Source organism: Macaca mulatta, chromosome 1 (genome assembly GCF_049350105.2).
Source record: "Macaca mulatta isolate MMU2019108-1 chromosome 1, T2T-MMU8v2.0, whole genome shotgun sequence".
NCBI classification, from domain to species: domain Eukaryota; kingdom Metazoa; phylum Chordata; class Mammalia; order Primates; family Cercopithecidae; genus Macaca; species Macaca mulatta.
In genome coordinates, this window is record NC_133406.1 from 14,664,397 (window position 1) to 14,687,044 (window position 22,648).

The 22,648-nt window shown below is 42.2% G+C and overlaps 1 protein-coding gene across 4 annotated transcripts in view; it reads left to right on the top strand.

Moving 5' to 3' along the window:
* The window catches only part of TARBP1 (tRNA guanosine 2 -O-methyltransferase TARBP1), an 84,630-nt gene extending 62,194 nt beyond the window's left edge, over positions 1–22,436 (top strand). For 2 of the 4 annotated variants that reach the window (XR_001441775.3, XR_013411792.1), the window contains exons 23-31: positions 4,448–4,534; positions 9,101–9,297; positions 13,786–13,867; positions 14,097–14,189; positions 15,824–15,995; positions 19,931–20,122; positions 20,281–20,405; positions 21,232–21,368; positions 22,026–22,436. Coding sequence is in view for 2 of the 4 variants with exons in the window: in XM_001102931.4 (XP_001102931.4) it covers positions 4,448–4,534; positions 9,101–9,297; positions 13,786–13,867; positions 15,824–15,995; positions 19,931–20,122; positions 20,281–20,405; positions 21,232–21,368; positions 22,026–22,194 (1,161 nt within the window). In the remaining 2 variants the exon portion in view is untranslated. The remainder of the gene's footprint in view (positions 1–4,447; positions 4,535–9,100; positions 9,298–13,785; positions 13,868–14,096; positions 14,190–15,823; positions 15,996–19,930; positions 20,123–20,280; positions 20,406–21,231; positions 21,369–22,025) is intronic. The other 2 variants (XM_001102931.4, XM_015126407.3) reach the window with 1 other exon arrangement.
* Positions 22,437–22,648: the final 212 nt, after the last annotated feature.

Sequence of the window (22,648 nt, forward strand, 5' to 3'; positions counted from 1 at the left end):
TCTCCTGCCTCAGCATCCTGAGTAGCTGGGACTACAGGTGCTCGCCACCTCGCCTGACTAATTTTTGTATTTTTAGTAGAGACTGGGTTTTACCATGTTGGCCGGGCTGGTCTTGAACTCCTGACCTCAGGTGATCTGCCCGCCTTGGCGTCCCAAAGTGCTGGGATTACAGGCATGAGCTGCTGCGCCCGGCCTTTTTTTGTCACATCCTCCCCAACCCCACACTTGAATCCATGGTGGACCAACTTCCAGTTCAGTCACTTCTCAGAAGACACTGTTGCAGGAGTCAAGAGCGACCTCCACGAGTCGGTGTCAGCCTTTGTCGTCTTCTCTCAGCCACATGCATGCTGCTGACCATTTTCTTATCCTCAGTTCTAGTGACACACACTTTTTTGGTCCCTCCTGCTCTCTTTTCTGTGTCCTTTCCAGCTTTTCCTTCCCTGCCCACCTCTTAAATGGTGGTGCTTCTCCAGGGCTAGGCTTTTTTTTGATTTTCTTATTTTTATAGTCAGTCTTATCTATATTATGGATTCACATACTGCTTAATGTGAATGACTTACTCATTTGTATTGTATGCCACACATCTTCCCCTGACTCTAGATCAAGGGTTGGCAAGCTACAGCCAAATTTGGCCTGGCAGAGTTATATTGGAACACAGCCATGCCCATGCATTTTCATATTGTCTGTGGCTGTGTTTGTGCTAACGTGGCAGAGTTGAACAATTGCAACAGAGACTGTGTGGCCCACAAAGCCATGTTTTTATTTATTGCTTGGCACTTTACAGAACAAGTTTTCTGACCCTTGCTGTAGACGTTTTCCTTGTAGATTATTTTCCCTTAGACTAAATCATCTAAAACGTAGATGTCTAATCCTGAGTGCCTTATTGTTTCCCTCAAAATTGATCTTCTTCCTACTCTAGTGAATACTACCGCTACCTATGCATTTGCACAAACCAGGAACCTTGACACTTTCCATGCTCTGTGTCTGATTTGTGACCAGGTCCTGATCTTTCTGCCTGAATATTTCTGAGTTCTCTCTTGTCTGTCTCTGCCGTTGTATCTCAGTCTACACTGCTGTCATCCCTTTTAGTGGCTGCCTCACTGGGCTTCCTACGTCCACTCTTGGCTCTGTTTCCATCTGCTCTCCACCCTGAAGCCCAGGCAGGGTTTCCACGGTGAGAATTTCAACAGGTGACCCCGCCCGCTGAAGACAGTGTCTCCCGTCTTCTCAGGACGAAGACTACGCTCCTCGGAGCGTCCTGTGAGGCTTGCATGGTCTTAGGCCTCTTTCCTCTCTAGTCTCTCTGTGTGGTCCATTCTCAGTTTACTACACGAGGCACACTGGTTGTCTGTTTTCCGTTGCTAGAACTCTCCAGAGCTTAGCGGTGTAAACAATATTTTTTGTTTTGTTTTGAGTTTCGCTCTTGTTGCCCAGGCTAGAGTACAATGGCACAATCTCGGCTCACTGCAGCCTCTGCCTCCCTGGTTCAAGTGATTCTCCTGCTTCAGCCTCCCGAGTAGCTGGGATTACAGGTGCCCGCCACCATACCTGGCTAAATCATTTTTGTATTTTTAGTACAGATGGGGTTTCACCATGTTGGCCAGGCTGGTCTCAAACTCCTGACCTCAAGTGATGCACCTGCCTTAGCCTCCCAGAGTGCTGGGATTACAGACATGAGCCACTGCGCCCGGCCTAAACAGTGTTTTGGTTTTTTTCGTGATGTGTGTGTTGTCTGGGCCTGGCTGGGCAGTGTTGCTACTTGTGATGTCTGCTGGGGCTGGGACTTCCAAATGGCTCCTTCGCTCACATATTTGTCACCTCAGCTGCAATGGCAGGAGCAGCTCTGCTGGCTGGGCATCGCTCCCACTCCATGTCTCCAGCAGGGTAGCTGGACCTCTTTATATTCAGTTCTCCAAGAATGAGCATTCCGCCGACGGGGGTGTTGGGGGGGACATGTCCTGATGGGCAAGTGCTCATCCAGCCTCTGGGTGCTTCAGGCTTGCTAATGTTCATTGGCCAGAGCAAATCACATGACCATCCCTGCTATGGTGGAAGGGGCCTACATCGGTCATGCATAGGGAGGGTTGGTTGACTGGGGGTCACCCGAGATAACTGAGTACCACACAGACCTTTTCAGTATTTCCTGCTTATCACTAGTCCTTTTGGTTTCAGGCTATCGCACATGTTGTGCCCTTTACACAAAACGGTCTTCTTTCTTCCCTTTATCTAGATAACTCTCTCTCCCTTCACATCTCAGTTTATGTGTCTTCTTTTTTTTGTCTTTGAGACAGAGTCTTGCTCTGTCACCCAGGCAATTATAGATCACTGCAGCCTTGAATGACTGGGCTCAAATGATCTTCCCGCCTCAGCCTCCTGAGCAGCTGGGACTATAAGCACATGCCACCATGTGTGGCCAATTTTTTTTTTTTTTTAATTTTTTATAGAGGTGAGGTCTTGTTATGTTGCCTGGGCTGGTCATGAGCCACTGTACCTGGCCCATATTGTCATTATTATTATTATTATTATAGATAGAATTGTTATTATTATTATTATTATTATTATAGATAGAATCTTGCTGTCGCCCAGGCTGGAGTGCAGTGGTACGATCTCAGCTCACTGCAACCTCCGTCTCGCGGGTTCAAATGATTCCCCTGCCTCAACCTCCCGAGTAGCTGGGATTACAGGTGCCCACCACCACACCCAGCTAAGTTTTGTATTTTCAGTAAAGATGGGGTTTCACCATATTGGCCAGGCTGGTCTTGAACTCCTGACCTTGTGATCTGCCCGCCTCAGCCTTCCAAAGTGCTGGGATTATAGGCATGAGCCACAGCGCCCAGCCTATATTGTCATTCTTAAGGGAAGTTACCTCCCCAAGTATTTAGATCCCCTAATTTTAGGTTTTCATAGCACATAAATAGTATTGCTTAAAGTTAGAACTTTAATCTGATTTGGTGTTTTTCTTCTCCAGTAGATTTTTAAGTTATAGGAACTTGTTTCTATAGTAACTGTCATGTAGAAGACATTCAGTAACTGTTAATTAAATAAAGGAATTCAATAATCATCTGATTTGCCTCTTGGAGAGGTCTCCAAACTGGTCTTCTGCTTATATGCTCTTTTCTTTCCAATCTGTCTGGCATTTATCAGTTTATTATCACTAAAATAATGTATTATTCCAAACCACTATTATTATGGAATAATAATAGTTTCAGATTCCAGTTGAACAGTCTTTTTCAACTGGAATCAGAAGTTTCCAGATTCCAACTGAACAGTCTTTTTGAAAAACTTTCCCTAAGATAGCTGATTAAGTCTTATATAGGTTTTTTGCTATAGCTTTTTAAAGCCTCTGTAGTATAATTCCATTTAGCATTTGAGCCTTATCTCTGTCACTCCCTGCCAAACTGGCTTTATCTCCTCTTGCTGCCTTTCCCTTAAGTTTGCCTCTGTGTCTTTGTTCTTATTCACTTATCTGTTCTCTCACCTTCCTGCTCCTTCTCCAGGCCAGTCCTTCCCATCCTGAAGGCCTCGCCTCTCCTGAAGTGAGCATGCCCTTGGCTCTGCTACCTGTAATCAACCCTTGATATCCCTGGGTGATTGGTTCCAGGCCCCCCATGGATGCCAAAACCTGAAGATGCTCAAGTTCTTTATTTAGAATGGCATAGTATTTGCATGTAACTGACGTGTATCCTCCCATGTACTTCAATAATCTTAGATTACTTACAATGTCTAGTACAATGTACATGTGATGTAAATCGCTGTTATACACTTTTAAATTTCATTTGTATTACTTTTTAATTGTGTTTTTAAAATTTTTTATTTATTTAAATATTTTTCATCCGTGGTTGAACTCATAGATGCAGAACCCACGCATACATGGGGCACACTGTACTTCATTTTTTTTTTTTTGAGACAGGGTCTCGCTCTGTTGCCCACGCTGGAGTACAGTGGCATGATCTCAGTTCACTGCAACCTCTGCCTCCCGGATTCAGGCAATTCTTCCATCTCAGCCTCCCCAGTAGCTGGGACTACAGGCACGCACTACCACGCCCAGTGAATTTTTGTATTTTTTGTTAGCAACGGCGTTTCACCATGTTGGCCAGGCTGATCTCAAACCTCTGGCCTCAAATGATCTGACTGCCTCAGCCTCCCAAAGTGTTGGGATTATAGGCGTGAGCCACTGTGCCCAGGCCCGCTGTTCTTAGAGTTGAGTTATTCAGTACTTTATGTGACCTGCTGATTTTTCTGTGCACTGGCATGTGGCTCTAGGAAATTATTCCTCTGCTTTCAGTCGTGCGCCTGCCACTGCAGCCCCCTTCCCACCCAGACCCTGGGCTGTTCCAGGGAAGAGGCGGCCTCCCGTCTTGGGCCCTCATAGAGTCCAGCACGGCGCCTTGCACGCGCATGGCTTACAGTAAGCTTTGAATGAATATTTATCTGATTATTTTTTCAGGGTGAAGAAAATCTTAAAACAAGCATTTGTACATTTTTAGCAGTTTCATCACATTTGGACGTTGTTACTCAAAACATTCCAGAAAAGGTGAGTTTAAGTTGTTTGTAAGAATTTAAACTTGACTATAAAAAAAAGAATTTTATATTATGTGTACCAATTTTTTATATGTAGAGCACTCCTGTGATTTTTGCAATTTCTCCCTTTCCTTTCCACTGCCCTGCTAATGTGCACATGTATTAGACACGAATACCCAGTAAACGGGAATTACCCATTTACATGCATACACACTGAGGTGTGCATGAGTACATACCAAATTTATAGACAAATTACTGGGTAAGTTTTTGTTGATACTTGTATAAAATTAATAATTATTTATAATTCTTAGGATTAGAATTACTTAGGATTCTTTAAAGAGGACTTCCCTTACTGCATTCTTTGACTGAATGGTAGTTATTTAACAAATGCTCATGCAAAGAAACTTAGGGCCAGACTGTTAAAAGCTGTTGGGTAATTGAAGGTGATATAAAGTGACTGGCATCATTTGGAGTATGCAGTACAGTTGCTTCATGTTTCTCAGGTTTAGAACAATTTCCCCAGTAAGTTCTCACACAGATAAGCAGAAATCCTAACTAATTTTGGTTAATCACTATGGCAACCGTTGAAGAATTTAGGAGAACCTGCCAGTAAGATTTGCAATAAGATTCTGTATTATTGCATCCACAAAGAAGAATGTACTGATACACTATAAACTCTAGGAGAAAACTTAATTGAAATAGTGTTCTTAAGTATTGAAAGTGCCATAAAAATATAAGGGAAAATAAGCTTTCCTAGAATTTTTCAGTGTTCTGGTTTTTAAACAGTGGTCTGTTTTGTATTAACCTATTTCATCCATTCTAAGACAGGCCTTTCTCCACACCGCATTTTAACCTCTAAAATCATGATAACACTTTTAAATTGATGGTGTCTTCCAGTGTGTATCAGCCAGATGGCAGTGTGTTACAGTTCAGGAAAACTTGTTCAACACACCTTTCCTAAGATCAAGAAGGCCAAATATTCATTCAAAGACAACAAATGTTGTCTTTCTCTTTTAAATATGTGCAGGAAAGAGATTTGTTTACGATCTATTGAGAAAGCTAAAACAGAGCAGACGTTGTCCTGTTGCAGGGTAGATGAATAGCCTAAGAATAGTTTAGACAAATTCTGAAAATGAACTTAGGAGATGTTCATGTTAGATCTGGTAAAAATAGCATGTTATTTTTCCATCAAGCCCTTTTTGTACTTGCTGTATATTACATATTTTAGATTTATTTTTTATTTTCGAAACATCCAAAAAGGAGCACTAATTAGTAGAATGGAATAATTTCTACTTCAACACCTTAGGAAAAAAAAAAAAAAAACTGACCTGACATACCTAAGAAGAGGCCAAACTGACTGACTTTGTCAGTCTCTTCATTTCTGATACGTAAAGTCCATTGTTACCTAGATAAATGTAGGATTGATTTCTTGGAAGCAATCACTTAAGACTTTCCATTCTCTTCAAAGCGGCTTACTTAACCTGTACTGAGCAATTAACGATTCAAAGCAGTTGTCACACACGACAGAGGTTGTAACCGCTCAATAGGTTCACCTTTTCCGCCGCCTACGCAGAGCCGATTTATCAAGACAGGAATTGCAACAGAGAAAGAGTACACAGAGCTGCTTGTGCAGGAGACTGGAGTCTTATTATTACTCAAATCGGTCTCCCTGAGCATTTGGGGATCAGGTTTTTAAGGATAATTTGGTGGGAGTGGGAAGGCCAGTGAGTCAAGGGTGTTGATTGGTTGGGTTGGAGATGAAATCCTAGGGAATTGAGGCGTCCTCTTGTGCTAAGTCATTTCCGGGGTGGGGGCCACAAGATCAGATGAGCCAGTTTATCGACCTGGGTGGTGCCAGCTGGTCCATCAAGTGCAGGGTCTGCAAAATATCTCAAGCACTGACATAGGAGCAGTTTAGGGAGGGTCAGAATCTTGTAGCCTCTAGCTGCAAGACTCCTAAACCATTATTTCTAATCTTGAGGCTAATTTGTTAGTCCTACAAAGAAAATCTAGTCCCCAGACAAGTAGGAGGTTTGTTTTGGGAAAGGGCTGTTATCATTGTTTTAAACTATAAGTTCCTCCCAAAGTTAGTTCAGCCTACATCCAGGAATGAACAAGGACAGCTTGGAGGTTAGAAGCAAGATGGAGTTGGTCAGGTCAGATCTCTTTCCCCACCTCAGTTACAATTTTGCAATGGTGGTTTCAAGATCAGAGCACGAAGTGTTCCTCTAAGAGTAAAAAAGAAAAAAAAAACTTTTCTGAATTATGCTCGTAGTTGTGTATTGTCCTGTCAGCTTGTTCATTGTATAAAATGAGCGGGACGTGAGAATTCACGAGCAGGGCTTTTTACACTGATGTATATGAAAGCATCATTTAAGTCCTGAAGGCCCCAGCCAAGCGATCACTGGCAGTACCAACATTTTTGAGTGTGGGCTCCATAGGAAGCACTGTTTTCCCTATGGAGAATTATAGTGGTTTTTTTTTTCATTTACAAGTAATGTATACCTAGGTCCAAGATCTTGGTTGCTAACACCATTCTCCAATAAAATGAACCAGGGATCGCTGGAGAAATAGCTGATTCTAAAACTAGGGCAGAAAGTATACAAGATGAGCCTGGTGGAGCATCCTGTAGAGTCAGAAGGCACGGCACACGTACACACAGTGATGTGAGGTGGGAGTGCAGAGGGAAGGTGTTCCCAGTGGCTAAAGCTGAAACAGTGTGAGCGACAAAATAAAGCAGTATTGGATCACAACCCAAAGAATAAAACAAATATCCTCGAGCCCACACTGATACAAATAAATGATTGAATCAATAAATGAATCCAGGTACGGTGGCTCACGCCTGTAATCCCGCATTTTGGGAGGCCAAGGCGGGCAGATCACTTGAGGTCAGGAGTTTGAGACCAGTCTGGCCAACATGGTGAAACTCTGTCTCTACTAAAACACAAAAATTAGCCAGGCATGGGGGTACACGCCTATAATCCCAGCTACTCGGGAGGCTGAGGCAAGAGAATCACTTGATCTCATGAGGCAGAGATTGTAATGAGCTGAGATCGCGCGACCACACTCCAGCCTGGGCTACAGAGTGAGACTCCGTCTCAAAAAGAAAAAAAAAAAGAAGGGACGGACAAGACAAATCCTTTGTAAAAAAAATTATAAGTAATTTTTATAAATGCTCTGCCCTGAAGGAGGGGGAGTATGACTTCTCACTCCTTCAGTGTAGGCTGCACAAGTGACTTCCTTCCAAATGGGATCGTTATAACAAAAGACTGTAACAAGGGCTGTGGGAGTTAGAAGCCAGCAATTGTGGACGAAAACCAGTGTATATCATAACATCATACTTTGTAATGTTGGCAGTACAGTCACTGACCTTTGATAAATGTTGATGACGTGTTGAGTAAAGGAATGAGAGAAAGAGGATTATTTGTATCTGTTTTTATCCTTCTCAGAGGAACTTTAGGTAACTGAAGTGTGTTATCAGCCATGCTGATGCCTTTGGTAAACTATTCTGTGAATATGGTTGTTTTTCATTGGTCAGTAGAAACTGGGCTGCCAGGTGCAGCCGGTGAGCACATGAGCCTTAGGGGAGAAGTGCATTTGGTAGGAGCATCAAAATAGCTTCTGATATTTCATTAAACGTTTGGGTCCTTCTGGTTCCTTCGTTAGTATATGTGTGAAGACTAAAGTTCACAGGAAAAGACTACAGGGAAATTTAAACAGTTTTATTATTTTCCCCCTCACTTTTTTTTTTTTTTTTGAGACGGAGTCTCTCTCTGTCGCCCAGGCTGGAGGGCAGTGGCGCGATCTCAGCTCACTGCAAGCTCTGCCTCCCGGGTTCAAGCCATTCTCCTGCCTCAGCCTCCGGAGTAGCTGGGACTACAGGTGCCCGCCACCACGCCCGGCTATTTTTTGTATTTTTAGTAGAGTATTTTGTATTTTAGTTAGCCAGGATGGTCTCGATCTCCTGACCTCGTGATCCGCCTGCCCCGGCCTCCCAAAGTGCTGGGATTACAGGTGTGAGCCACCGCGCCCAGCCTCCCCCTCACTTCTTAATTTTCCTGCCACTACTCAGTACTTGTGGGTCCAGGATCACCATTAGGGAAGACAGAGTAGCTCAGAAATCAGTGGCGAGGAGGAGGACAGCACTTTGTGTGGCATCTTGCTCTAGGAGCATTTTCAAGCCATCAGAAGTGGGACTCTTGAAGACTATTTCTGACTTTTTCAGCACAAATTAAGATAAGTGATGGAGGCTCCATTTGAAAAACACTGTGGTTGTATAATGGTTAGCATAAAACGTACTTTTTTCAAGTTAACTCAGGTACTAGAGTATGGGGGAAAACGTACTGCAGCATTAATGAAATCTAGAGCTGGGAGAATGTGTTTTTCCTTGAGTAAATTGCAAATGCCAGTGCGCCGAATTTGTCCAGGAGGGAAGAATGAGAGGCCCTGGTAGCAAAGCCAGTGCAAGAAGTTTTACTAGGAGCAGTTGTATCATTCGTATACTTTTTTGTGTGTCATACAAGTGAGAGTAAAATGGTCCGTGTCTGTGTTTTGAGGAATTTTTTGCCTTCCTTTTCAGAAACTAATTCTGAAGCAAGCCCTTATTGTTGTGCTGCAGTGGTGCTTCAATCACAATTTTAGTGTTCGACTGTATGCTTTAGTCGCCCTTAAGAAACTCTGGACTGTGTGTAAAGTGTTAAGTGTAGAAGAATTTGATGCCCTGACTCCTGTGATTGAATCCAGCCTCCATCAAGTGGAAAGCATGCACGGGGCAGGGTAAGGAGCCCTCGTCGCCCTCACTCTCCTCCAGCAGGGCCCACAGGGAGGGGGTGGTGCCCATGCCGCGTCAGCTTCTCCTTCCACATCCTCATGCTGGAGCATCGGGGGCTCAGACTGGGCCAGGCGTCAACAGCTCACTATGGGGTGTGGTTGATTACAGTTCATTGTCAGCTCCACCTTGACCTCTTACTGCCTTTTTATCCTCAATCCTTTATTGTATAAATAATCTTTTACATGTTTCTCTTCAGTATAGCTAAATGTCATCCTCTGTTGTTTGAGAACTGCTTAGAAGTGGCACGACCTGACTTTAAAGACATGCTCTTCACCTCTCAGCTATACTAGTTACAGCTAAAGCCTTTTCTCTTTTCTAAGAGAACTCTGCTATTCCGCAAACAAAATCATACATGGAAGCTCAGTATCAAGCAAGTGACGTGGATGGGGTGAGGGAGCGGTGCAGGACCCAGTGTCTGTGAAGCCCTCGCGGGAGTTCTCACGTCTGCCTCTCTTTCCCCACACCCGTCACGGCGCAGAAGCAGGCTGCAGTGTCATAAGCACCTTTGGGTCTCTGCGCTTGTCTCCTCGTCTCTGAAGTGGCGCTGTTTTGCCTTTTTATTATTATCATAGATTACTGCCATCCAGGAATTCTGGATTTTTTTTTCTAAATTTTAGAGACACAAGCAATATCAACCAACATAAAAGATTGTTCATCTAAAAGCTGAAAAAGCACCCACTAATTTATATACACAAATGGTTAAGTGTTGGAAACAGCATAATAAGCAAATGAAATAGCATTTGGAAAACCAGTAACCTGTAGAGGTCTTGGCCGTGACCATCAAGTTATTTGTACATGGTACAAATAAGACTGAGTCATTGTGTAGCTTCATATGGGGGCAGGGCGAGAGTACCTCCCTGGCCACGACGTACCTTTCTACCTTCCTTGACTTTTGATGCATTTGTTGAAAAGAGGCATTTGGGCATTAAGTGGGTAAGGGAGGTTTTAGGGGCTTGGGAGAAAGATACTTGGTAAGTATAAATAAATACTAAAATGGAGAAGAGAGAAAAGTGAATAGCTTGAGATAAAACAGGGGAAAGGGAATAGCAGGAGAAAAAGAGAGTTAGCTGTGGGGAGATGGGGTCCAGAGGAGGGACAGAGGTGGGAATGGACTCCTGGTACAGTGTGCACAGTTCTGTGTACTGGAGAAGGACCTCCCCATGCCTGGCCCAGCAAAGGCTGGTCATCAAAATTAGTCATTCACTGTAGCATTGCCAGGGACCCCTAAAATTCCAACTGTCATCTGAAAACTAGAAATCTTGGATCTTCCCAAGGAACCTTAAATGTCTTATTTCTCCTTGGTGTATGGTGTATTTCCTATTATTTAGTAAATACATGGCTGAGTTTACATGTGTAGATTTGAACATTAATATTTCTCAGGATCGCATTTGCATTATCATGCAATAATCCAAACTCAAGCCACCAAAGTTGCTCCAGGGGACAGAGGGTATAGTTACCCCATAGACTTTCGGCCCTTCCTTAATGGAAGGGAGTTTGAGGGAATTGCCACAATTTAACATGCAGGTAGATATTTGTCAGCTTGTAGTTTTCTCCATGTTTAGATGGTGATTGATTATTTGGTATTGAGACATTTTGATCCTGGTTGTTGATCCTATTCTAAGCTTCTTGATAGCTGTGTTTTGATTTCTAAAAGCAACTGGCTATACTCATATTTTTTTATTAAGCAATAAAACGCTATTTTAAAAAATAACTTTAAAAATCTCAGTACCAGGTAGGAGATATAGCCAATCAAAATAAGGCATCCAGCTGGGTGCAGCGGCTCACGCCTGTAATCCCAGCACTTTGGGAGGCCAAGGCAGGTGGATCACCTGAGGTCAGGAGTTTGAGACCAGCCTCGCCAACATGTCTCTACTAAAAATACAAAAATTAGCTGGGCCTGGTGGCGGGTGCCTGTAATCTCAGCTACTAGGGAGGCTGAGGCAGGAGAATCTCTTGAACCCAGGAGGTAGAGGTTGCAGTGAGCCGAGATCACACCACTGCACACCAGCCTTGGCAACAGAGTGAGACTCCGTCTCATAAATAAAGAAATAAATAAATAAGGCACGCTGGGCGTTGAGCCACCTCTGTTCTGTGATAACATACCTCCTTGGGATCGGCTTATGACAGGCACAAGACTATGTGCTGGGGGTTAGCCAGGTAGATGAAGCCCCTTTCTTCGTGTGGCTCACAGTCAGATGGGAATAGATGCCAAGAAATCAGAGCAATTTTTTAAAAAGTTTTAAAATAAATCACAGAAAAGTATATGTGGTGATGAGGAAACACAGACTATTCAGTCTGGGTGGTTTAGGGAAAGCCTTTCTGAGTAACACGATGTTTACATTAAAATCCAAAGCGTGAATAGGAACTAGGTCAACGAAGAGTGAAGGAAAGAGATTTCTGTGGAGAAGACAGTGTTTGGGAATGCCCAGCCCCACTTGATTTGCCCAGAGCTTGAACTAAAGCCTGGTCTGGCTGAGGGAGGGAACAGAGCAGCCACAAGATGGAGGGGACCAGGACTGGGCTTGGGTTGATGTTGAGTGAATTGGGAAACCAGAAAAAGTTAAACTTAAGAATGACATCATCCGGTTTTCTTTTGCATTATTTAAAGTGTGAAGAGCAGATCAGAGGTGAGCAAGAGAAAGTGGGAGGAAAACTGTGGTTTAGATTAGTATGAGATTAGTCGAGGGCCAGAGAAATGGACAGGCTTTGAGGTAAGGTAAATAAGAGCCTAAAGTATTTGCTGGATTATCAAGAGCCATACGATAGCATAGTTAGGGGATTGAAACCACATTAAAATAGGTCCAAGATGGGGCCAGGTGCAGTGGCTCTCACCTGTAATCCCAGCACTTTGAGGCTAAGATGAGTGGATTGCTTGAGCCCAGGAGTTCAAGATCAGTGTGGGCAACATGGGAAAACTCTGTTCTCTATAAAAATACAAAAAAAAAAAAAAAGCCGGGTATGGTGGCATGCACTTTTGTAGTCCCAGCAACTCGGGAGGCTGAGCTGAGAGAATCACCTGAGCCCAAGAAGTTGAGGCTGCAGTGAGCTGAGATTGCACTACTGCACTCTAGCCTGGCAACCGAGTAAGATCCTGTCTCAAAAAACAAAAACAAGTACAAAAAAACCCAGTCCAAATGTGGATAGGATGATACATTAACATATATTACATCAGAGTGGTAGGTTTATTGGTGTCTATAATTTTGTTGACCTGAATATTTGGAATATTTAAAATATTTCATGTCTTTTAATTTTTCAAAAAATGGGTAATGAGGATGGTAAGACACAGTCAACTTATTTAGAAATTTCTTGTATTAGAAAATTCCACAGCTAGTGGTGGAGGTGCTGTCAAAAGAGGGCTTCTGTTTCATTTTTGGTAACAGTTGTTTTTAAGTGATATTCATAGTTAGGAAGTTGAACATTGCAGAAAGCCATCAAATAAAAACGAGACAGTCTCCTTCCTCCCTTCTCCCACCAAAGGTGAAACCCCAGTAAACTGGCTTTTCTTTTAACAGCTACCTAATATTCCATCGTGTGGCTGTGCCTTAGGTTATTGCTTGAGTCCACTACTGATGGACACTTTGATAAGGTTTGGTTTTGTTTTTTAAGACTAGATATAAAAGCCCTTTTGAAAAGGCTGAAGGAAAGGCTAGAATAGAGAACAGGGGAGATGCAGAAGTTGGGGGAGATACGGCAGAACCCAGGGGAATGGGGTCTGTTGTGGGGCAGGGGATTGCCCTTTGAAAAGAGACTCTTGAAAGTGAAGGAGAAGAGAGGACAGTGGGTAAGGAGGTGGCAGGAAGAGGGTCTCTCGCTCCTGTCTCCTGTGATGTGTGAGGCATGGCCGTCTGCTGATAGTGAGAGGGTCGGGGAAGGCATAGGAACTCCATGGATTGAAGAAGATACATTGGCCGGAGCAGGAGCGTGATCTTGCGAGAAAAATGTCTTGAAATTGCTGCTTAGTGTATGGGTTGATGATCATGAATTTCATCTGAAACCTGCCTGTCATATTGTATAACTTTTATCCCTACCTTTTTTGCCTTTTAAAACATAAACTTGACAACAGATGTTTTAAAAATTTAAACCCTGCTCATAGTAAGTTTGTTTGGTTTGTGAAAGTGGGTACAGCGTGGCTGTGTGGTATGAGTCTTTGGAGTAGAAAAAGTGACTTTTATGTAATGGTTTTCTCTCCTGGAAAAAGAGTTTTCTGCCAGACACAGGTTTAAGGTTCCACTTCAAAATGTGAAATGTAGTAAGTGTCAGTTTTTAACGTATGTATTGATCTTGGAGAGGTGTGTATCAATCTTAGGATAAAGTTCATAAAATTTTCTGTTCCTTCTCAACTCTGCAGCCCCTTTTTAAGATATCTGATTGATTCTCCCCTCACCAGAGTTGTTTGATTTGTCTGTGGCTCATACCATATTTTTAATCCTTAGGAATGCCAAGAAGAATTGGCAGCGCATTCAAGAGCATTTCTTTTTTGCAACATTTCACCCACTCAAGGATTATTGTCTAGAGGTGAGTAGAGAATATCATTTGTAAATTCTCTACTGTATATTTAATCTTGAATCCTTTCTGCTTTTGTTGAAGGGTTATGATTAGGGTAAAGTTTTTTTCTTGCTTACAAACATCACCTTAACATTTTAAAGCTCTAAGTTTAACTTTGTCACTTTATGCAGATGACTTGCTTTCATTTCACTCTTAAGCAGTGAAAATTGGCTAGTCATTTTCACTTTCTATTTCTCAGGCAGTGTCTGGCTTGTAAACATGGAAGGGAATATTTAACTAAACAGAAATCTGTTCTGACATTAAAAGGAAATGAGTGAGAACATTTGTGCAGGTGAGATTTCATTGTACTGAAGCCCATTGTTAATGAAAGAACAAAAAGATATACTCTTGTTAATGGCAGTTTTTAGGTTCTGGGTAATGAAAATTGTATAGCAAATGATACATCCCCTCATTGACTGTAACAAAATGTGCTTATATAATTGTAAGAACCATAAACATGCTTATTATGATTAACATGTAAATTAATTCAATATGTAAATCATTAGACATTGCCTTCTCCCTTTTTCATCTGTAATTATGATGTGCCGCCCTTGAATTTAAATCATTGACCTAGGGCTTTTCCTCTGAAGAACGTATAAGTTATTGGTAACTTAAGCTACTGTGCATAAGCAATTTTTTTGGTAGACTACTAAGATTATTGATAAACTGATCTTTAAAAAAGTATAGATCTATATATTGTGAGATATGCATCCTAGAACACTAATGTGTATTTTCTGCTGCTTCACTGCAAATAGCATTTAGGATTTTTCAAAGATTTTAATATACTCTGCTCTGTGTTCTTTAGCACCCCGAATGCTTTGTCCGCATCTTTCTGCAGGACTCCTCTAGTCACTCTCTAGGGTTAAGTCAACCTTTTTCTATTCAGTCCTCCAATAGGAGTAAGTCCTTTGCCTCCCTCCTGCCCTCCCTCATCCTTGCCTTTGACCACCTCACTCTCATATGTTTTATGATGTATTCTCCAGTCATGAAATGAATTAAAACCATACGTGTAAATAAAATGGCTGAATTGTTCACAAGAACTGTATCTCTTCATGTATTTGGAGCTGTACTTAATGCCCCCTTAATCAACATGTCGTCGTGATCATTGTGCCAGTTTAAGTTTGCACAGATACGGCTAGCATGAAGAAAACCATATTCATTCTAAAGCCTTTCATGAAGACATGTGCATTGCTGCTAAGAGTATTGTTTCATTTTTAAGTTGCCTGTTACTTGGACCTCTGCTTCCTGTGTACTTTTTTCACTGTTGGTTATTTTTCTGGTTCATTTCTTTTAGTAGGTAAGGGAAGCAAAGGGGGATTGCTTATGCAATGACTGTTTACAGTGCTGTCAGACTATGCCATTTTCACGGACACTTTAATATGCTGTTGTAATCTGATTTTATCCTCATCTTACAAATGAGGAAGTTGAAGCCAAGAAAGGCTGAATCACTTGCCTAATGTCACAGAACTAATTATATTAGTCAAACCAGAATTCAGATTGTGAATTTATCTAATGGGTACGGGAGTAAAAGACTTGTCATGAAAAGAGCTTGAACTTGATTGCCTTTGGAGGTATTTAGTTATCAGTAAATTGCAGTTATCCAAATACTGTCCATCATTAGAACTGATTACTTCTGAAACACTGTTTTTATTAGGCGCATACTGTTTTATTACACACAGTTAGAAGTACCGGAGTACAAGTTCTTTCTCCTCTCAGGGATTCCCTAAATTAATCCCCTAATTTCTCAGAGAAGATGAGAAATATATATAGACAGTTGCTATAAGATATAAATGGAAGTATATAGTTTGATCAGATGTAATAGTTTGGAGAATATATCATTAATAATTAAGTTGTATTTTAAATATGTTATGTATTTCTTTGCTTTTTTTAAGGGAAGAAATTTAGATTTTATAATTCTCTTTTCAGACCATATTTTACATCCTTCCACGCCTTTCAGGCCTTATTGAAGATGAGTGGATCACCATTGATAAATTTACCAGATTCACTGATGTTCCTTTAGATGCGGGATTTCAGTGGTACCTTTCTCAAACTCAACTTAGTAAACTAAAACCAGGTGACTGGTCTCAGCAGGACATAGGTAAAAAATAATTTTCATTTTATTTTTTCCCCTTGTTGATCTGGTTAGATTTTTTTAAGTTACTAAGGACAGGTAGTTAATAATATCACTTTCATTGACCTGGTGAACTCTGCCTTTCCACTTAGGGAAAAGACAGTGTAAAAGTGTGGTATAACTTTGACTAACACTTTTAGTGAAAGTTAGCTTTGCTATTAAAAAAAAAAAAAAAAAGCCAAAGAAAGCCTGATCTGCTTTATATAAAGCTGATGGCCAGTGGCCTCCCTTTTAAGTAATATCGTTCATTAACACTCATTGCTTTTCTACTGTATATTTCTATAAAAATAAACATTTCCCAAAGGACCAAATGACGAAATCTCTTTTTTTGTCCTTCTTAGGAATAAAGCAAAGCTCTTGATTCTAGTTCCCTCTTGGTTGGTTGGGTGCTGCTTCATGTTACCCCTTCTCCTCTGTCTCACCCTTCCCTGTACACTGACTCCTTTCCATCAGCTTCCTCTGGAACCCTCCTCCTCCTCCCCCTCCTCCCCCTTCCAGTCCTCCTCCCCCTTCTCGTCCTCCTCACCGTCCTCCTCCTCCTCCTCCTCCCTTTTCTTTCAGTTTCCTTTACACAGTCCGAGTGGACAGATGGACGCTGCCCTCGGATCGCACCTGCCCTTTCTGTGCCACGTGTTTGCTGGTCTCCCGCCATCCTGCCTTTTCTCCTCACTCTTGACCCTTCTTGCTCTGAGTCCCCCACATTCCCCTGACACTGGTGCTTCTTCAGACTTTTCATGTCTTTAGGACTCACATGTGACTTGTTGAAAATTCAGATTCCATGTCCCATCCTTAGATTTTTTCTTTCTTTTTTTTTTAAAAGGCCAATTATGGGTCTGGAACCACCCTTAGATTAATTCAGTATCTCTGGGGGAGAGTTCTGGGAAAATGCAAATTTTTTCAGGCCTCTGGATGGTTCACTAATGTGTTTTAAGATGTACTGTCTTAAATTTATTCATTCAACAAAGATTGATTGATTGTCTCCTACATGCTAGATGTGGGACCCAGTCCCTGCCTCACAGAGCCCACATTCTTACAGAGGAGACAACAGGGGACACGCACCTAACATAGTGTCTGGTAGTAGAGGTACCGTGAAAAAACAAAGCGGGGTAAAGAGAGGGACAGAGGGTGAGAAAGACCTTTCTAAGGAGTTGACATTGAGCAGAGACCCCAAGGAAGTACGGGCAAGGCAAGGCAAGGTCCGTCCTGGGGAGAGCTTTACTGGAAAAGGAAGAGCAACTGTGAAGGTTCTGGAGCAAAAGACAGTGACAGGAGGCACTTCCCAGTGTGGCTGGGTAGAGCCGGGGAGGAGAGGGAAGAGGGGTGTCATTATAGACAACTGGCAAGTTCTGCGTAAAGCGGAGCAGGGAAATACAGCGTTACTGGAAGGGCAGAATGGCTAACGAGGTCTGTCTGTTCCGCCTGTTTTTGGTAAAGAGGGGCATGTTGTAGTAGGCTCTCCATGCCGAGGCTTAAATGTTAGCATCCCCCCTAATTTTGTTTTCTTTTTTATAAAAGTTTTACTTCATTTTAAATTGACAAATAATAATTGTACATATCTATGGGGTACAGTGATGGTTTGATACATATATACATTGTGTAATGGTCAAATCAGGGTAATTAGCATACCCGTCACCTCTCACGTTTGTGGTGAGAACATGGAAAATCCTCTCTTCTAGCTATTTGGAAGGATACAATCCATTATTGTCGCCTATAGTCATCTTACTGTACACTAGAACACAAGAGCTTATTCTTGACTAACTTTGTACCCTCTGACCAACCTCTCCTCCTGCCACTGAACGTTTTCACTGGCCCGGTCGTCTTCTCACTCTTCATGCTCTCCCAGAACACATTTATTAATGTCTCCAGCTTGAACCCACCGCTTGTGCAACTATAACCTTCAAGTCCTTATCTGCTGCCCAGCGTCTGTGCTGAACAGACTGGACCTTAGCACTGGGATATTCCTTAAGCTCTTGAAATATCACCATATCCAAATTCAGTTTGCCTTTCTGCCCAAAACTGCCTGCTCTGTATGCCCTATTAATGGTGTCACTCAGTCATCGTGGAAGTCGTTCTTGTCCTGTTTTTGCTCTTGCCACATCCATCTGTTACCCAGTCTTGGCGATTTCACTTCCCAAAGCTGCCTCCTCCTCTTCTTCTTTAGCCCCTCTTGCTTTGTCTTAATTTAGACTGGCATTGTCTTTACCTGGACTAGTACAAAAGCCCCTTTGGTTTTCTAGCCTCCACATAGCTATTAAAAGAGATTTTTGTAAAACACATAGCAGTACTGTTACTCTCCTTAATATTTTTTAATGGCTTTTATCTGTGGAATAATTTTTTTTTTTTCTTTGAGACGGAGTCTCGCTCTGTCTCTCAGGCTGCAGGCTGGAGTGCAGTGGCACGATCTCAGCTCACAGCAACCTCTGCGTCATGGGTTCAAGTGATTCTCGTGCCTCAGCCTCCCGTGTAGCTGAGATTACAAGCGTCCACCACCACGCCTAGCTAATGTTTGTATTTTTAGTAGAGACGGGGTTTCGCCATGTTGGCCAGGCTGGCCTCAAACTCCTGACCTCAGGTGATCCTCCCGCCTTGGCCTCCCAAAGTGCTGGGATTGTAGGCGTCCACCACCATGCCTGGCTGTTTGTAGTTTTGTTTTGTTTTGTTTTGTTTTTTGAGATGGAGTCTCACTCTGTTGCCCAGGTTGGAGTGCAGTGGCACACCTGCTCACTGCAAGCTCTGCTCCTGGGTTCACGCCACTCTCCTGCCTCAGCCTCCTGAGTAGCTGGGACTACAGGTGCCAGCCCCACGCCTGGCTAATTTTTTTGTATTTTTAGTAGACACAGGGTTTTGCCATGTTGGCCAGGCTGGTCTCAAACTCCTGAGCTCAGGTGATCCTCCCACCTTGGCCTCCCAAAGTGCTGGAATTACAGGTGTGAGCCACTGTGCCCGGCCAGTAGAATAAATTCTTTATCATTATATGCAAAGCCCTTTGGTCTGAGCCATCTCCCTCCACTCCATTGCAGGCTGTGCACTAAACCAAGGTACTTGCTGCTGCCCGAACCATGTTGCTCGCACATCCCATGTATGTGCACACGCTGTATCTACTGTCTGCTTTGCAAACTTTTTCCTTCCTTCCCGTGAGCCTTCCGAGGTCTTACCCTTTTCCTCTCCCTCCCCTAGACATTAGTAACTCCTTTCTGTGTGAGCATTACCTTCACTGTTGTACTGTGTTACAGTTATTTGCATGTCTCTCCTATCCTAAGTGAACTAAGTGCTCCTTGATTGCTCAGAAGGCAGTTTGGAGTAGGACAGAGTTGAGGAAGAGCCTGAGAGGTAGAGTCTCAGTCCTGTACTACAGAGGTGAAAACACTGCAGTCAGATAGGCTAGTAACGTTCTGTGTCCTCATCACTTCTGTCAAGAGATAACTACTTTATACAACATCCTTCATTTTAGAAAAGTTACCCCAAGCACTTATAAAATTATCGTAGATATTTTATTGTATTGTTTTCAGAAATACAGTCTTTCCACAGAAAATCCTAATCTAATATGCTATTGTTTGTAAGGTACATCATTATTTTATGTACCTCCAAGGAAAAAAAAGTTACCAAACTATGATACTCTGATTCTAAGATGTGTCTCAATTTCAGATATGCTAAAATGTGAAAAAATGTGTATCTCATGTTTTCATGAAGTATCACAGTATATTGGTTAGTAGAGCTGAGTTTGAAAACTTAAAATTGCTACTAAAAATGAGAATTGTGTCCGAGTCCAACTGAAGTTTTTTAGTTAAATACATCTCATTCTAAAGTATTTCAAATTCTTAAAAATACATATACATGTATAAATAAATATATAGAGATTCAGATTTATTTATATGTGGGATTGTTTTCTTTTTCCTTCCCAGGTACTAATTTGGTCGAAGCAGATAACCAAGCAGAGTGGACCGACGTTCAGAAGAAGATTATCCCGTGGAACAATCGTGTTCCCGACTTAGACCTGGAGCTCCTGTTTCAGGATCGTGCTGCCAGACTTGGAAAGTCAATTAGTAGACTCATCGTCGTGGCCTCGCTCATCGACAAACCAACCAATTTAGGAGGTAAAGTGGTAGTTTGCCAGGAGCTTGCCTAAAATCTTTTGGTCTTAAACATTTTTTAATGAATCCACTGCCACGGGAGCTTCAAAGGACTGTATGGGACATGATGAGCTTAGCATTGTGTTGGGAACAATCGGAATGATTCCAGGTGTTCTGTGCAGGACTGTGCAGGACCTGTGAGGTATTTGGGGCTTCGGCGCTCGTTGTTGGCAGCCTTCAGTGTATCAGCGACAAACAGTTCCAGCACCTCAGCGTCTCCGCGGAACAGTGGCTTCCTCTAGTGCAGGTGGGTGGAGAGGAATTTATTATTCAAGTTCTTATTACAGGCCCACACATGTACCCGTGAACCTAAAAGTTTTTTTAAAAAGTTTGTATTTGTAAAAATATTTGGTAGTGCTCTTTGTGTATTAGTTCTTTTGCATATTTATAGCAGTGCAGCCTTTAATCGTTTAAGAACAGTATTTAAAGTAAAATACAGTTCACTTCTGTTTTTCTACTTATTTTTTTATAGGTCACATTTTTAGAAATCATCAATAATGTAGATTTCTGTTCAGTAAAACATACCCTGTTACAGCCCACTCTTGATTTAGGAATAATTCTTAGAAATTTATATCATGTTGGCCAGGCGCGGTGGCTCACGCCTGTAATCCCAGCACTTTGGGGGTCGAGGCGGGCAGATCACAAGCTCAGGAGACAGAGACCATCCTGGCTAATGCAGTGAAACCCTGTCTCTACTAAAAAATAAAAAAAAAAAATTAGCCAGGCGTGGTGGCGGGCGCCTGTAGTCCCAGCTACTCGAGAGGCTGAGGCAGGAGAATGGTGTGAACGTTCACCAGGAGGCGGAGGTTGCAGTGAGCTAAGACTGGGCCACTACACTCCAGCCTGGGGGACAGAGCAAGACTCCACCTAAAAAAAAAAAAATATATATATATATATATATATATATATATATCATGATATCATGTTGGGAGAGTTCTTTTTTATAATGTATGATTCTGTTCTTTTTCTTTTAAAAAGACTTAAGTTGAGGTTAATATGTTTTTTAACTCTAATTTACTCCAAGCGGGGCTATAACTGAATGAATATTCTGTTCTTTTTAAACTAATATTCAGGTAAAACCACCTCACCTAATTGATTATCTGCAGCAGAAGAAAACAGAAGGTTATACCATCATTGGAGTGGAACAAACTGCCAAAAGTTTAGACCTAACCCAATATTGCTTTCCTGAGAAATCTCTACTCTTGTTGGGGTAAGAATCTTCTCTTGTCCATAGTATATTCTCTGAGCCCCAAACTACTGGAAGATGTTAGGTTTTCGGGGTTTTTTTTGAGACAGTCTCACTCTGTAGCCCAGGCTGGAGTGTAGTGGCACAATCTCGGCTCACTGCAACCTCTGCCTCATGGGCTCAAGCAGTTCTCGGGCCTCAGCCTCCAAAATAGCTGGGATTACAGGCATGCTACACCACCCGGGGTTTCACCATGTTGGCCAGGCTGGTCTTGAACTCCTGACCTCAAGTGAACCTCCCACTTTGGCCTCCGTGGTGGGATTATAGGCGTGAGCCACCGTGCCTGGCTAGGAGGATGTTACCTTTCTGTTTTACAGTTTACCCTGACTCCTGCTCATACCTGCACTTTTCTTTGATTTGTAACATTTATAAGAAGCCCCCCGGACTTTCCTTTTATTTCATCTCTCTGGCATCGTCAGGTGAACAGGGAGTTGACCCATCAGTCTTTTTCTCACACTCTTATTTCCCAGTGCTACAGACTTAACTTCATTTGTTAATGTCTCTTTTAGTAACATTCAGAACATCGAAGAGAAAAATAAATACGTAAATAAAAAATAGAGTTTCAAAGAGAAAAATTGTTTGTTACAGGAAAACTAACCCTTCTTCCATTTTCTTCCTCAGAAATGAACGTGAGGGAATTCCAGCAAATCTGATCCAGCAGTTGGACGTTTGTGTGGAAATTCCTCAACAGGGCATTATCCGCTCCCTGAACGTCCACGTGAGTGGCGCCCTGCTGATCTGGGAGTACACCAGGCAGCAGCTGCTCTCGCACGGAGACGCCAAGCCATGATGTGCCTTCCTCAGTGAAGCGCTGGTGCTGTTCAAACCTTTTTTTAAAAAACTATTTGGACTAAAGAAACAGATTATGAAATTTACTGTGATAATTTGTATTTCTTTTTTCTTGCAATTTAATGCCAAAAGTTTGCCATGTGCCTTAAACATAATACTATATATTTTCCCCTTTAATAAACACTTTTTGTTAAATTGTATTCTTCCATTAATAAAATATTTTAAGCAGTTGTGGAAATAAAAGAATGGATTTTTTAAGAGATAATTTATTTCCTAGAAATGCCTATTCTCAGAAATGTGGTCTATGATAGTGCAGAGTTAAAGCCGCGATCATCTGTCAACACTCATACCCTTCAGTCATAAGGAGACCAGGAGGTTGAGGCAAAGGTTCCGAATGAAGAGGGGTCGTCAGCCTCTGTGCCGCTTTCCGTCTCGGTACTCCCCTCGGGAAGCAC